Raw genomic sequence first — 16,913 nt, 5'->3', positions numbered from 1 at the left:
ACCAGAGCCTGGTGCGACCTCCATCTCCCATGTTGTCTCCCTGGGGAATATCATTGCATATGTTCCTCTCGCCAGATGAATACATTTTGACTATTGACGACAATCTGTTTTCTGTGCATTAATAGCGTTGGGCACTATTAGCCTTACCACTGTCCTACTGGAAAAACCTGTATCTTTAAATAGTTTCCATTTGCCAAACATTTCTTCGATAGAAAGAGGGAATGAAAGATCTGCAGGTGGGGATTACCAGTTTGGGATTAAAACTAAAATGGATCGATCCCGCTCCAAATGAGTGAGTGTTGACAGACTGGTGACTGTATGTAGTTCAAAGATAGAAGAAATCTCGGAATTCTGATCAAAGGGTGCAGAGCAAGGTGTTGAATCAGCATTATTCTTAGAAAGTGGAGAAAACTGTAATGAGCAGCAGACAGAAGCTGTGAAAGATTCTTAATGTTTTAACAGTGTCCCATTCAGACCAACTCCAACTCGGGTATAACAATTTTTAGCTGCAGGGCGGCACGGTGGCACAGTGGTTAGCACTGCTGCTTCACAGCGCCAGAGACACGGGTTCAATTCCGGCCTCGGGTCACTGTCTGAGTGGAGTCTGCACGTTCTCCCCGTGTCTGCGTGGGTTTCCTCTGGTCTCCTCCCACAGTCCAACGAGGGGCAGGTTTAGCACACTGGGCTAAATAGCTGGCTTAGAAGGCAGGCCAGCAGCGCGGGTTCGATTCCCGTACCAGCCTCCCCGAACAGGCGCCGGAATGTGGCGACTCGGGGCATTTCACAGTAACTTCATTTGAAGCCTACTTGTGACAATAAGCGATTTTCATTTCATTTCATTTTCATGTGCAGGTTAGGATTGGCCATGCTAAGTTGCCCCTTAGTGCCCAAGGATGTGCAGGCTAGGTGGGGATACGGGGATAGGGCGGGGGAGTGGGCCTAGGTAGGGCATCCTTTCAGAGGGTCTGCAGACCCAATGGACCGAATGGCCTCCTTCTGCACTGCAGGAATTCTGTGTTTCTCTGAATACTCACCAAATTCAAATACCACAGGTCAGGTGTTGCCCAGTAGTTTTGCCTGAGTCCAACCTGACTTTTTTTTAATATTTGTTTTTGGGGGGGGTCTCAGCCAGCATTAAATGTCCATCCCTAATTGCCCTTGTGAAGGTGGTGGTTACCTGCCTTCTTGAACTGCTGCAGTCCGTGTAGTGTAGGTCCATCCACAGTGCTGTTAGGGATGGGGTTCCAGGATATTTAAAAAATTTATTCTTTCATAGGATGTGGGCTTTGCTAACATGGCCAGCATTTGCTGCCCATCCCTAGTTACCCTTGCTCAACCACTCCAGAGGGCAGCTCACATTGCTGTGGGCCTGGAGTCACGTGTAGGCCAGACCAGATAAGGATGGCAGATTTCCTTCCCTCTAGGGCATCAATGAAGCAGATGATTTTGTGATCATCAACGATAGTTTCATGAGGCTAGAGTTTGTAAGCTGTTACACGTTGAGGGATGATGGTCACTGCCCAGTATTTCTGGGGTGCTGTCGAGGTCTTGCTGCCTGCAGGGATAGACTGCTTCAGAATCTGAGGAGTTGCGAATGATATTGAACACTGGAAACATCAGCAAATATCCTCACTTCTGACCTTAGGCTGCAGGAAACAGCTGATGGCTCGGCCAAGGACACTACTCTCGGGAACGCCTGTAGTAATGCCCTGGGACTGAGATACTTGACCTCCAATAACCTCGGCCATTTTTCTTTGTACTAGGCATGGCTCCAGCTGGCGGAGAGTTTCCCCCCTGATTCCCATTGACTTCAGTTTTGTGAGGCTCCTTGATGCCATACTCGATCAAATGCTGCCTTGATGTCAAAGGCAGTCACTCTCATTTCCCCACTGAGTGACTCCGGTGGAACCCCAAACTGAGTATCAGTAAGCAGGCTACTGCTGAGTAAGTGTCGATCAGTAGCACTGCCAAGGATTCCTTCCATCACCTTGCTAATGATGGCTATTTAACCACCTACCTTACCGGCGGGACAAGGCGGCGCGGGCGGGCTCCGGGGTCCTGGAGGGGGCGCAGGGCGATATGGCTCCGGGGGGGTGCCCCCACGGCGGCCTGGCCCGCGATCGGGGTCCACTGATCCGCGGGCGGGCCTGTGCCGTGGGGGCACTCTTTTCCTTCCGCCTTCGCCAGTGTCTCCGCCATGGCAGAGGCGGAAGAGACTCCCTCCACTGCGCATGCGCGGGAATGCCGTCAGTGGCCGCTAATGCTCCCGCGTATGCGCCGCCCAGAGATGTCATTTCCGCGCCAGCTGGCGGGGCACAAAAGGCCTATTCCGCCAGCTGGCGGGACAGAAATTCGCCAAGCCCCTTAAGGTTGGGGCTCGGCCCCCCAAGATGCGGAGCATTCCGCACCTTTGGGGCGGCGCGATGCCCGACTGATTTGCGCCGTTTTGGGCGCCAGTCGGCGGACATCGCGCCGATACCGGAGAATTTCGCCTGATTGCTAAACACAGTGAGATTAGAGTAGAAGAAGTCAAGGTTTCATTCCGCAGGCCTTGACATCATGTCCCAGTCGATGAGGGACATGACCAAGACACAGGCGGACATTGCCGAGGCACTCAAGAGTGTGGCCTTGAGACTGATTATTGATTTACCATCGGAGTTTAACAGATGCTCCATCGTTGAACATATCCAAGGCTGCCTGATCTTCCGGCCCTACCGAGGTCAATAAACATTGGAGTGGCTTTTCCCATCTGTTTCAGGGGAATTCTCCGCAGTGCGGCCAGAAAATTCCAGCCTTGGTCTCTCAGGGAGCCAAGACAAAGTGGGAGTAGGCGGCACGGTAGCACAGTGGTTAGCACTGCTGCCTCACAGGGATCTGGGTTTAATTCCAGCCTTGGGTCACTCTCTATGTGGAGTTTGCACGTTCTCCCAGTCTCTGCGTGGGTTTCCTCCGGGTGGCTCCGGTTTCCTCCCACAGTCCAAAGATGTGCAGGTTAGGTGGATTGGCCATGATAAATTGCCCTTAGTGTCCAGGGATGTAGCGATTAAGTTATGGGTATAGAGTGGTATGGATCGGTGCAGACTCGATGGGCCGAATGGCCTCCTGCTGCAGTGTAGGGATTATATTCTATGGAAATAGAGTATTGAAATTCATACTGAATGGTGGAGCAAGATTGACAAGCCATGTGACCTACTCCTTGCATTCCATCACACTGCTTTTGTGGGAGTTTGCTGTGTAATAATTGGCTGTTGCGCCCTTTATATTACTAACAGTGACTGCACGACAGAAGTGCCTCATTGGCCGGAAAGCACTTTGGGATGGTCGGAGGTCGTAAAAGACACTTTGCAAATTGTTAGTGAAGGGTATCTGGAAAGACCAATCGGTTGGAAGGCTACACTGCCTATCCCACATGGAGTGCAGTTTAATGTCGAGCGAGGCAGGGATTTGAACCTTGACCTTCTGTACTGGCCATGTTTGTGCTGAACTTAAGGGGCTGGATTCTCCGTCGGTGGGATCCTTCCTTTTCCCGGCAGCGCACTCACGCCCGCGGATTTCCCGACGGTGTGGGGGTGCCCACAATGGGAAATCCCATTGGCCGGCTGGCTGGGCGGGAATCCCGCTGCCGGCGGTGGGCGCGGCACACCAGAAAAGGGGTGCGACGGGACGGAGAATTCCTGCCCAAGGCCTTCGCTGTGTCGGCAACACAGCTGATCAGCTGATCTAGATTATTGCAGCGATACATTGCCATTTAAACACCTGCTGCTCAATGTCGCCGGCCCAACCCCTTTCCAATTACCCCTCAACACTTTGACAACGAGTTATCCCGACTCGAAACGCTGGCTTCCTTTTCTTTCCGCAGATGCTGCCTGACCTGCTGAGTTTGTCCAGTGTCTTCTGCCTTTGTCCCCCTCAACACTGACTGATTTCCATTCTATTCAGCGGAGCTTTTCGCTTCGAACTACGAGCTCCGATTATTTCGTCTCGGCAGTGGTCTGACTGTTGTGAGGGAGATGGATTAACACCGAGTTGAAAGGAGAGAAATACTGGATCAATCTAGGTTAATGAGATTAATTCAGCTCCCTCTCGCATTCCCTGCTCTGTGGGTCAAACGATTTCTTTTTAAACCAAAAAGACAGAAATAATGAAAAATTACAACAGCGGGAGTAGGCCGAGGAGCCCTCGGGCCTGTTCAAATAGATTGTGGCTGATCTGTACCTTAATTCCATCGGTTCTATATCCCTTAATGTCCCTGGCTGACAAAACATCTATCAAACTCAGCTTCCTAACCCCCCACCACAGCATCCACTGTATTTTAGGTGAGAAGTTTCCATATTTCCACTACATGTGAAGAACTGCTGCCTGACATCACCCTGGACAGCCAAACTCTGCACTTTCTCCCCGTGTCTGCGTGGGATTCCTCCGGGTGCTCCGGTTTCCTCCCACTGTCCAAGGGGGTGCAGGTTAGGCGGATTGGCCACGCTAAATTGCCCCTTAGTGTCCAAAAAAGGATAGGTCAGGTTACAGGGGTAGGGCGGAGGCTTAAGTAGGGTGCTCTTTCCAAGGGCCGCTGCAGACTCAATGGGCCGAATGGGCTCCTCCTGCACTGTAAATTCTATGATTCTAATGTTAAGGTGCCATAACCCTGTGTTCCAGGCTCGCCCATCCTGCTCAAAGGCTGGGTTTTGGCCTTCCCAGGAGGTTGGGAATAGAGGTGGACCTGCTAGCGGGCATGGTGGTTTCCGAAAGGCCCAGGGCCATTTTCATGGAGGTGGGGCTGGATGGAACACAGGGCTAGAGGCCTGCATGCGGTAAGTAGCTGATCCAGCTTGATTGAGGCAGTCCAAGGAAGCTGAGCCGGAATTTCTGCTCTATGTTCCCAGGTGCAGCAGGATACAGTCCAGCTGCCTGGGGAATAGCACCTCAGCGGCAGACCAGGCTGGGTGGCTGGGGTGGAGGGCAGGTACGCTCCAGGCAGACCGCAGGTCTTCTGTCCAGGCCTAATTTCAGTGTCAGCCCCAGACCATCCAGTGGATGGGCTTCATCTTCAACAAATGGCGGTCTGGCGGAGAGTGCCATTTTTAAATTGAAATTGCCTTGGACCATCTTATCAAAACTGCCGCAGTGTTCTGCTGCTGTGGGCAAGCGGAGGAGCCTCTACGTGAGGCCTTCGAGACCCCACTCTCCTTAACGCTTGGTATATAGCAGCATTGTGATCATATCACTGGATTAGTGAACCAGAGGCCCAGGTTAAAGCTCTGGGGGCAAGTTCACTTTTCTTTTCAAATTCATTTTATAAGGGACATGACTGTGGTTGGCTAGGCCAACATTTATTGCCCATCCCGAGTTGTCCTCCATAGAATCCTATCATCAAGAATTTCAGAAGCGTTAGGGTCTGTGATGTATACAGAATGAGTCTGCAACTTGTTCTGAATGGATACTTTATTATAATTTTAAACCTTGGATTACATTATAGTTTTTTTTTATTTGTTTTATAAAAATAAATCTAGAGTGCCCAATTCATCTTCTTCCAATGAAGGGGCAATTTAGCGCGGCCAATCCACCTAACCTGCACATCTTTGGGTTGTGGGGGCGAAACCCACGCAAACACGGGCAGAATGTGCAAACTCCACACGGACAGTGACCCAGAGCCGGGATCGAACCTGGGACCTTGGCGCCGTGAGACAGCAGTGCTACCCTATGGTATTGTTTTGAATATTACAAAGTACAATATCAGATAAATTGATTCATAAAAAAATACAAACTTCAAATCCACTTTGTCTAATAAAAATAGTTTCAGATATCCAAACAAATAACATAAATAATTTTATACTCCCAAACCATGGTATAAAGTGTAGCTTTTGCAGTCTTTATCTCAGTTTACAATCTGGCTCCCTGTTTGCTAAGGCTTGTTCTGAAGGCCTCTGTCTGTCCCCCTGTGTTCATGAAAATAACATGTACGTATTTCTTACCAAAGATATTTTGGCTGCAATTTATTTGAACTCAATTTTGAACCGTTACATAGACTAAGTCAATTCCTTAACAAAGGAATATTTTTAGACCAATTTTTAAAAGAATTACGATATAAAACACTGCGCTGGCGTGTGGCAGATTTTCCACTCATCAAATGTCTTTGAACTGAAACTTGAGCCTAAAGTGGAAACTCTGATCTCCTATTGATTCTGATGCGCTATAAATTATTTGGCCTATTTTACTTGGGGAGGTGTAAATCATTATGCAGGTCACTTCTGCCACAGACTTTAGCACGTATAGGCGGCACGGTGGCACAGTGGTTGGCACTGCTGCCTCACTGCTCCAGTGATCCGGGTTCAATTCCGGCCTCGGGTCCCTGTCTGTGCGGAGTCTGCACTTTCTCCCTGTGACTGCGTGGGTTTCCTCCGGGTGCTCCGGTTTCCTCCCACAGTTCAAAGATGTGCAGGATTGGCCACGCTCAATTGCCCCTTCGTGTCCAAAAGAGATGGGAGGGGTTATGGGGATAGGATGGAGGCGTGGGCTTGAGTGGGGTGCTCTTTCCAAGGGCCGGTGCAGACTCGATGGGCTGAATGGCCTCCTTCTGCACTGTAAATTCTATGATTCTATGCTGGGACTGTATGTTGGACCTGGGGATGATATCTCGGGAAACCGGACCTACGTGTCAGTGATAGGCGAGGTGTACAAATAGGCGAGGTGCCAGAGTGAGTTCTCAGATGATACGAAAGTTGGTGTGGTAAATAGCGAGGAGGAAAGCCTTCGATATAGATGGGCTTGTCAGATCAGCAGAACAGTGGCAAATAGAATTTAACCCTGAAAAGTGTGAGGCGATGTATTTTAGGAGGACTAACTCGGCAAGGGAAGACACAATGGACGGCAGAATACTAGGAAATGCAGAGGACCTTGAGGTGCGTACCCGTAGGTCCCTGACTGCAGCAGGACAGGTAGATAAGGTGATTAGGAAGCCATATAAGATAACTGCCTTTATTAGCCGAGGCACAGACTATAAGAGCAAGGAGGTAATGATTGAGCTGTGTAAAATGCTTGTTCGACCACAGCTGGGGTATTGTGTGCAGTTCTAGTCACCACAGCCTAGGAAGGATGTGACTGCGCTAGAGAGGGTGCAGAGGAGATTCACCAGGATGTTTGGGCTGAAGCATTTCAGTTATCAAGAGAGCTGGAGAGACTGGGATTGTTCTTCTTGGAGTAGAGCAGGCTAAAGGGAGACCTGATTTTATTTTTAATGATTATGGAATGCGGGGGTCGCTGGCCAGAACAGCATTTATTGCCCATTTAAGGGCATTTAAGAATCAACCACATTGCTGTGGATCAGTCGTCACATGTCGGCCAGGCCAGGTTTCCTTCCCTAAAGGGCATTATAATTTTTTAAAAATAAATTTGCAGTGCCCAATTCATTTTTTCCAATTAAGTGGCAATTTAGCGTGGCCAATCCACCTACCCTGCACATCTTTTGGGTTGTGGGGGCGAAACCCACACAAGCACGGGGAGAATGTGCAAACTCCACACGGACAGTGGCCCAGAGCCAGGATCGAATCTCAGTCCTCGGTGCCGTGAAGCAGCAGTGCTAACCACTGCACCACCATGCTGCCCTTAAAGGGCATTATAATAATCTTTATTAGTGTCGCAAGTAGGCTTACATTAACACTGCAATGAAGTTACGTTGAAAAGCCCCTAGTCGCCACGTACCGGCGCCTTTTCGGGTACACAGAAGAATTCAGATTGTCCAATTCCCCTAACAACACGTCTTTTGAGACTTGTGGGAGAAAACTGGAGCGCCCGGAGGAAACCCACGCAGACACGGGGAGAATGTGCAGAGTCCGCACAGACAGTGACCGAAGCCGGGAATCGAACCTGGGTCATTGGCGCTGTGACGCAACAGTGCTAACCACTGTGCCACCGTGCCACCCACTGGTGAACCAGGTGGGGTTTTATGACAATTGAAAATGGTTTCATGATCATCAGATTGTTATTGAATTCAAGTTCCACCATTTGTCGTGGTGGGATTCGAACCCACGTCTCCAAAGGATTATCCTGGGTCTCTGGATTACAAGTCCAGCAACAATACCACTAAGCACTGCCTCCCTTTGGAATGTACACAATTATGAGGAAAATAGATAGGGTAGTGATGCACGATCAATTACTATTAAAACGAGGTAGTAACATAACTGAAGGCTTTAATAGACTAGAACTGTTCCCCAGCAGCTTCGGTACAGAATGAGGGCTGCTGGGACGGCACCGGTTCTGATACCCCGCCTGTCAGGGTGGAGCTACATACAAAACAGCCAATGGTAAACTCCTAGGTTTAACTAATGGTCTTCAGCCTCTCGGGTACTGCAATACCTGATAATACCACAGGTAGATCGGGAAAAACTTTTACCCTTAGTTGAGGGGTCAATAACTAAATTAAAGGTAAGGGGCAGAAGGTTTAGAGGGGATGTGAGGCAAAATCTTTTCACCCAGAGGGTGGTGGGTGTCTGGGACTCACTGCCTGAATGGGTAGTGGAGGCAGGAACCCTCACAACATTTAAGAAGCATTTAGATGCGGTGGCATGGTGGCACAGTGGTTAGCACTGTTGCCTACAGCCTGAGGACATAGGTTCAATCCCAGCCCTGGCTGACTGTATGTGTGGAGTTTGCACGTTCTCCCCGTGCCTGCGTGGGTTTACTCCGGGTGCTCCGGTTTCCTCCCACAGTCCTAAAGATGTGCAGGGTTAGGTGGATTGGCCATGTTAAATTGCCCCTTGGTATCCAAAAGATGGTGCAAGTTAGGTGGAGCGACACGGATAGGGCGGAGGAGTGGGCCTGGGTAGAGTGCTCTTTCAGAGGGTCGGTGCACACTCGATAGGCCGAATGGCCTCCTTCTGCACTGTGGGGAATCTATGATTCCATTTTCTAATTTATATACTTGCCAGTTGGCAACACTAATCTATTAATCTGTCTCGTTGCCAGCTCTTATTTAGTCTGTGCTAACACATTAGATGTTATAGTTTAGTGAGGGGCATTGCTGGCTGACATGTATCATTGCTTCAAAGCAACAGAAGTGTTTAACTCCCAAGTGCAGGATGAGGCAAATTGAAGTGGAAAATTTATGATGTAATTTGCAGAGCGTATTGTTCCTTATTAATCAATGAGTAATATTCACAAATGAAAGATCTAATGCATTCTCCCAGAGAACGTTCCCTCTTTTCATTGACATTCATCCGGAGAGAGTCGGGAAGCAGACATGCTTCTCCTCCGGGCAGAGAAGGTTAAGGGCAGATTTAATGAGCTGTTCAAAATAGCGAGAGATTTTGATAAAGAGGGGGGACTATTTGCTGTAGCGGGTGGGCCAGTGACCAGAGGGCACAGATCTGGGTCCGCTGGCAGAATGAATCGCAGGAGAGGTTGTGGAGCTGATTCAGTAAGTCCTGCTTGACTCGATGGTGGAAGGCATGACTTTGAATAGGGAATTGGATATAAACCTGGAAGGAGACAAATTTCAGATCTTGGGCGAGCCAGGGGAGTGGGACTAATTTGAAATGTTCTTTCAGAGAGGCATTACAGGCACCATGGACTTAATGCTGAATCTCCCCCATCCTACCCCGCTGTGAAAGGGGAACAAACCAGCTTCTCTCGTGCCCCCATGTGACTGAGTTGCCTCCTTCTGTGCCCAATGATTCAATAGGCCGGTTTTGACGGTCTCCAGCAGGGTGAGGGAGCCGCAACGGGAAGCGTGGGGGTCGCCAGCCCCGGTCCCGCCATCTCAACCCGCCAAATCAAGCGCCAGGCAGCCAATTAGTGGTCACCCAGTTGGAAGGCGGCCAATCAGCGTTGGGAAGTGGGTGGCTCTCTGCGTCCAATGAAAAGGAGGAAGGTCTGGGCGCAAAGGCATGCCCCCCTCTGTCCAAGGGAATCACACCGATCTCACCTCTCTGTCCTGAGAGACTGTTATCCAGGGCGGTCATGGCCACCCAATTTAAACCCCCACTCCCCCCCCCCCCCCCCCCCCCCCCCCAATCCTCTCACTTACTCATTATTTGTTAAATCTGTCCAAAACAAACCTGAAGAAAAAAAATCTCCCACCAGCCCAATGCTGAGGACGCGTGGCGCGGCGGGTTAGCATCCCTGCCTCTGAGCCGGAAGCTTCGGGTTCGAATCCCACCCCAGGACTTCTTGATGGCCGAGGAAGACGTGTTTAGATCGCGGCCAAACTGGCTGAAGGTCAGCCTCCAAAATCCTTCCGACACACACCAATGGCAGGAGGCAAGAGCAGGAGAGGCTCCTGGTCAGCCAGGTTTGATGTGGAGTGGCGCCCCTCAAGCTATTAGCCTCTGGAGATAGACGAGCGATCTGTTCCAGGTTTAAAACGCAATGGGATCAGATTAACGCCTGCCTTGTGCATCGCCAGGGTGCGGGAAGAGAAACAACAACAGCAACAACCAGCTAAACACTGCCACCTTCGCCAGCAGACCCTGATACCAACTGCCTTTTTATCTGTGCTTGTGTCACCTCCTCACTCCTAACGTGAATCGCTCCCAGTGCTTTTCCCGCCCGTCTACAACTAGAAAGGAGTAGTCAGTGTCAGGTTTTGGCCAAGCGGGTCTTTAACCGGCCCAGCAGCTTGCTAATGATTATTTTCACCCTCTGTAATTGTGGAGACTGGAGGAATGACTTTGCTGCCCCAGTGTGCTGCACTTTACGTCAGGGTAGCTGGGGAGCGGTTCAAGGCAGCCCACACGATGTGCGGCCATACAATCCAGCCTTATGATTCAGAAATGGGTGTGCAGTGGGCCCAGGGATGGCAACACTCCAGCTTTATTGTGGACCTTCCAGCAGTGGGGATAAAGGGGTCTTTTTCAGGATGGCAGCCGGTGACTGGTGGTGTGCCTCAGGGGTCTGTGCTGGGACCACAACCTTTCACAATATACATGAATGATCTGGAAGAAGGAACTGAAGGCACTGTTGCTAAGTTTGCAGGTGATGCAAAGATCTGTAGAGGGACAGGTAGTATTGAGGAAGCAAGAGGGCTGCAGAAGGACTTGGACAAGGTAGGAGAGTGGGCAATGAAGTGGCAAATGAAATACAATGTGGAAAAGTGTGAGGTTATGCACTTTGGAAGGAGGAATTTAGGCATAGACTATTTTCTAAATGGGGAAATGCTGAGGAAATCAGAAGAAAAAAAAAGGGACTTGGGAGTCCTTGTTCACGATTCTCTTAAGGTTAACGTGCAGGTTCAGTCAGCAGTTAGGAAGGTTAGCATTCATGTCGAAAGGGCTAGAATACAAAACCAGGGATGTACTTCAAAGGCTGAATAAGGCTCTGGTCAGATCCATTTGGAGTATTGTGAGCAGTTTTGGGCCCCGTGTCTAAGGAAGGATGCGCTGGCCTTGGAAAGGATCCAGAGGAGGTTCACAAGAATGATCCCTGGGATGAAGAACTTGTCGTATGAGGGACGGTTGAGGACTCTGGGTCTGCACTCGTTGGAGTTTAGAAGGATGAGGGGGGATCTGATTGAAACATACAGGATACTGCGAGGCCTGGATAGAGTGGATGTGGAGAGGATGTTTCCACTTGTAGGAAAAACTAGAACCAGAGGACACCATTTCAGACTAAAGGGGCGATCCTTTAAAACAGAGATGAGGAGGAATTTCTTCAGCCAGAGGGTGGGGAATCTGGGAGGGAAGAGAAAGAGTGCGTGGTTAATATTGAGGATGTTTGATTGTCAGTCAAGCATTGCCAAGTTGGGTAACTGAGAGCTGCTTTGCCATTTTGTTTCGCTGGGGCAAGGTGGTGCATCATAAAGATGGAGGTGTCGGCAGCCGATGGTGGGGGTGTAAGGATGGGCGGTGATTGGAATTCGGAGGTTACGTGGTGACCTCCCCAGGGTTAAGTCCTGTACAAGGTCAGGGGAGCGCGGGTTTTGTTCTTTCGAGCCCTGGTGTGTGGAAATCTGACCTGTTGGTAATCTTCATTTCCCCCCCCCCCCCCCCCCCCTCCCCCCCCTGTCCCGCAGCCTCTCCGCCTCCACTGCGACCTCTGCAGCATCGTGTCAAGCTCCGGCCAGATGCTCGGCCAGCAAGCGGGCAGGGCGATCGATCAGTCCGCCTGCGTGTGGCGGATGAACAACGCGCCCACGGCCGGGTTCGAGACGGATGTCGGCACCAGGACCACCGTCCGGGTGGTGTCCCACACCAGTGTCCCGCTCCTCCAGCAGAGGCAGCAGCGCTACTTTGGGGAGGCCAACGAGACCGTCTACGTGATCTGGGGGCCCTATCGGAACATGCGGCGGGACGGGAAGGGGACCACGTACAACGAGCTGCGGAAGCTGGCGAGGAACTACCCCCACGCCAAGATCTACGTGACCACCGAGGAACGAATGAATTACTGCGACAGGGTTTTCAAGCTGGAGACAGGAAAGGACAGGTCAGTTTTTCTCTTGTGGTTTTATGGGCTGAGATAAGACATTTCAGGTCACTCCATAATGGAATGACCGTGTATTTACAGCGGATAACTTACTCAAACGCGGGAACACAACTCTATTTAAGACCGGGATGAGGAGAATCTTTATATCTGAGGGTCATGAATCTTTGGAACGCTATTGCCTCGAGAGCGGTGGAGGCAGTCATTTAATATTTTAAAGGCAGAATTGGATAGATTCTTGACGAACAAAGGTATCAAAGGGTAGCGGGGGTAGGCAGGACAGTGACATTAAGGTCACCATCAGATAGGCCACAATCTTATTGAATGGCGGAGCAGGCTCGAAGTGCTCTTAAGTTGCACGTTACTATGTTGGTAGAAGCAGGCCAGACAGATCGACATCAGAGTTGCCGATTGACGAGATGTCAAAGCCTTCGAGTGGGTGCAGAGGAGGTTAGTTTGAATAGTACCGAGGACGAGGGCCTTCCGATTTGTGTAGAGTCTGGCGATGTTGGGATTATTCGTCTGAGAGCAGAGAAGGTTATTCTGCACGATACACAAAGGATGCCCCAGTTTTCCCAGTCTCCCCTTTGTTCAGGAATGCATGCGGGATGGGCCAACTCTCCAGGATTCCCAGGCAAATCCAAAAATTAAACATCAATCTCCAGGACACTGCCGCGAGAAACTTTGGGAGAAAAATCATTGGGCACTCAAAATATATTGGAAAATTACTGACTGATGGTCAAGAATCATCCAAGAGTCTGTTTTCTCTCTGTTACAACCCCCGCGGAGATCGCGGAGTGTGGACCATCCAGTTCCCCGTTCTCCACGGAACACGAACTTCCCCGGTCATGGGGAAGGGGCTTCCCCTTTAACGAAGGGATCCCTCAGAATATGAAAACCCCGACCTGGGGGCAAGTCAGGGAGGGAGATCCTTCAGGGAGAGGAGGGTACAGAGAATAAAAGAGTCCTATATGCGTTCGCTCTGCGTGGATACTACACTGTCCAAGTGGTGTGAGAAGGCAGGGCACTGCCAGGATGGATGAGCCGGGTGAGCGGTTTGCAGGGGTTTGCATGGATAGCCGGTGCAGACTCGATGGGCCAAATGGCCTCCTCCTGCACCGTAACAATTCTGTGATGCAAGTGGGGCAGTTGGAAATGACGATATCTTTAGGAATACATCCATTCTGCGTGGGCAACCTTAAAATCCACATCAGAGCCTGGTGCTGGAGTCACTTTGAGTTCCCAGCATTCAACCTGCTTACCTATAGCTATCTCACCTCATTCCTCTGCACGTTCCACTTTCGTCATCCACCACCACTCTATTCTGTGGGCACCAAGGCCGGGCACTTGTTTACCATTCCGGCCATCCCTCCATCTTCTATTGTCAGGTAGATGTACCTTTAAGAAATGGGTGTTTATCAAATAGCTGCAGTGCTGTCAGTGTGTGGGTGGAGCTGGGCTGCCTGTCTTTCACTTCCGTTTTTGACCTGGCAGATGCAGCGTGTTTTTGGTTTCGTTTTCAGAGGTGGATAGCTGCATTCAAAGCAAGCAGCTGTATAATGATCTCTCTCTCTACAAGCTAAAGAATGTCTGCAGATCATTGATGATTTCAAAGTAATATCTGTTCCTGTAGAGAATTTAAACCTGCTGTCTTTATTTTAAAAAGGATTTAACTTATGGATGTTGTTTGGGAAGTTATTAAGGGTTACCTATCGAATATTGCATTTGAGAAAGTATCAGTGTTTGTAGTTGATAAGATGTTTACTGTGTGTTTATAAAATGTTAACTGGATTCACAGAATAAACATTGTTTTGTTTTAAACATACTTTAGCTCTCTGTTGCACCACACCTGTAAAGTGAGCCCTTGTGCTCTCCCTAACCAAAATCTATTTAAAATTGGGGGTCAGGTGAACTCCATGATATACTTTGGGTTTCTCTAAACCCTGGGCCATAATCCTATCAAGTGACTTTCCATCTCGAATTGGCCCTGTAACCTTCTTACGTTCACGTGCTTATAAACTCAGCAAACATTTATGGCCGTCTAGAGAGATGTCCAAACCACAGAGAGAGTACAGAGGAGATTTGCCACAGGGATGAGGAACTTCAGTTTTGCGGAGAGACGGGAGGAGCTGGGTCGGTTCTTGGAGCAGAGAATACGCGCGGGAGATGTGGTAGCAGTCAAAATTATGAAAGGATTTTCTGGAGCCAATCAGAAGGAATTGTTTCCACTGGTACTAGGGGGTCGGAGGACGCTAATTTTGTTTAATTGTCAAGAGAACAAGAGAGGAAACGAAGAAGTTTTTTTCCATATTGCCAGTTGCTATGATGTTGAACGAATTACCTGCAAGGGTTGCTGAATCAGGTTTAACGGTAACTCCCAAAAGGCAATTGGATGTGTGCTTTAAAGGGAGAAATTTGGAAAGCTCTTACAAAGGGCCAGTATGAGCACGATGGGCCAAACGTCCTCCTTCTGAGCTCTTAAAATCTATCATTCTTTCATAATCTCTGTCGTGCTTGGGCGCAGTCTAATTATGGGATTTTGTTTCGGTCCATTTGACAGAGATTGTTTTTTTTTGACGTCGTAAACTGAAACGTCCCTTTGAGAGACTGCAGATTGGACCATTTCTCTATTCACGCTTCGGAGCCAACAACCTTCATACAATCCTTTCAACCACTTTCAGTCCTTTCAATCCAATCACTGGGAAACCTCCTGTCCAATTAAGCAATAAAAATAACTCTGAACGTGGGACGTGATGTGTGGCGAATGTTGCCGGGCAGCTTTTGTAATTACAGTCAAAATTAATATCAGTAGCGGCATTATTAATATTCATCAAAAAGATGTACATTTGCGGAGCGAATCATCATGTCCTGACACGCTTTGCAGTTCATTATTTTGACTGCACTGACTGGTGATGTTGCACTGAAGAACACCATCTTGCAACTGGAGCTTGTTCCCACAACAAATGATGGAATCCATTGTGGGTGGTTCAAGGGCTTGATGATCAAGGAAGGTGCATTCATGACGTGACCAAACAGGTTGAGTGTGTCAAGGTGCGAATCCTTCCAAACACGCCAATGGCCGGCGGTAAGAGGGGGAGAGATTCCTGCTCAGCTATGCTTGATGCGGTGCGTTGCCCCTCAAGCTATTAGCCTCTGGTGACAGACTAGCGACCTGTTCCGGGAATTACTGGCTATGGAAACAGATGAAAATCTGCCTTAGGAGGGGAAAGAGAATTGGAATGGAAATGTGGGTCTGTTTGTTGAACTGATGTGGAGCTCAACAGGATCCTTAATGTCCCTTTTTTAATATTAACGTGGTAACCCAGAGACCCCCCCCCCCCCCCCCCAAAAAAAATCAGGGTGTGTAGAATTTTTTTTAAATATGGAACTGGTGTCCGTAATAGAAAGCGACTCTGTAGTTGTTGGATTGTCTGCGGTTTGCTAACTGTTATTGGAGGAGATCCGCTGTCGTACCCCAGTCTGACCTGTTTGTGATTCCTGTCCCAATCCACGTGGCTGGCCCCTAACATGCACCCATCGCAAGTTGGTTATGATGAGCATTAAAAGCTCACCTTGCTGGGAACACCCATATCCCACCACCAGGCTCCTCGCCAAATACAACAATGAGAACGTCCATTTATAAAGCACCTTTAATGTAGCAAATAATCTCCAAAAGGCTTTTTAATAAAAATCTTCATTGTCACAAGTTGGCTTACGTTAACACTGCAGTGACGTTACTGTGAAAAGCCCCTAGTCGCCCTGTAGCCAGTTAAAATGGCTAACTCCCGATTTAAAATGGCTAACTCCCGATTTAAAATGGCGAACGGCAAAGGCTGATGGGAAAGTCAGCCAACAGGACACAAACGAGCAGCTGCAGGTTGAGTGTGTATTTACCTCTGGAAAGGCCAGACAAGATCGATACCAGCAACCATCAGCATAACAAAACACCAGCCATCTGCATACTAACGAGCAATCCCCGGGAACAATAAGCAACATTTAGACACAGAAAGCCAAACCAGACTCTTCGGCGCCAGCAGGAGCCTACACAAAGGGAGGTGAACGACCACCTCAAGACCGCCCATCGATCAGGGAACCGCTCCAGCATTGGAGAAAATCGAACCAAGCGATTGGGACGAAGTCCAATCACTTGGGACCAGGTACAGGGTCCGCCCCGAAAGGCGGAAGCCCCTGGGGACTATAAGAATCAAGCCCAAGTTCACAAGTTCTTCTTGACCGGGTCACTCAGCAACGCGAACCAACCCTTGACAGTGACCGGTTCAGCCGCCGCCGATATCCAGTAAGTCTTACTTCAACGCTCGCTACGAGATAAGCGCTCCTCGCTACCAACCTGTACCAACTTCGAATCCCGCAGGCTCAGAACCCGAACGAAAGGCCATTCGTTTCCCTGACCGGGTGGGCCAGTTCCAAGTTAAGTATTGGCCTGTTAGCTGTAGAAATAGCTTAGACGCAGAATTTGTACATGAGTAGTGATTACTGTGTATAAT

The 16,913-nt window shown here is 49.4% G+C and overlaps 1 protein-coding gene across 2 annotated transcripts in view; it reads left to right on the top strand.

Moving 5' to 3' along the window:
- The window catches only part of st6galnac3 (ST6 (alpha-N-acetyl-neuraminyl-2,3-beta-galactosyl-1,3)-N-acetylgalactosaminide alpha-2,6-sialyltransferase 3), a 283,945-nt gene that overhangs the window by 144,577 nt on the left and 122,455 nt on the right, over positions 1 to 16,913 (top strand). Inside the window, exon 3 of one of the 2 annotated variants that reach the window (XM_072510419.1) lies at positions 12,002 to 12,411. In XM_072510419.1, the coding sequence (XP_072366520.1) occupies positions 12,002 to 12,411 (410 nt within the window). The remainder of the gene's footprint in view (positions 1 to 12,001; positions 12,412 to 16,913) is intronic. The other variant, XM_072510420.1, reaches the window with a different exon arrangement.

This window comes from Scyliorhinus torazame, chromosome 7 (genome assembly GCF_047496885.1).
Source record: "Scyliorhinus torazame isolate Kashiwa2021f chromosome 7, sScyTor2.1, whole genome shotgun sequence".
NCBI lineage: Eukaryota > Metazoa > Chordata > Chondrichthyes > Carcharhiniformes > Scyliorhinidae > Scyliorhinus > Scyliorhinus torazame.
This window is presented reverse-complemented; position numbering and strand designations above follow the sequence as displayed.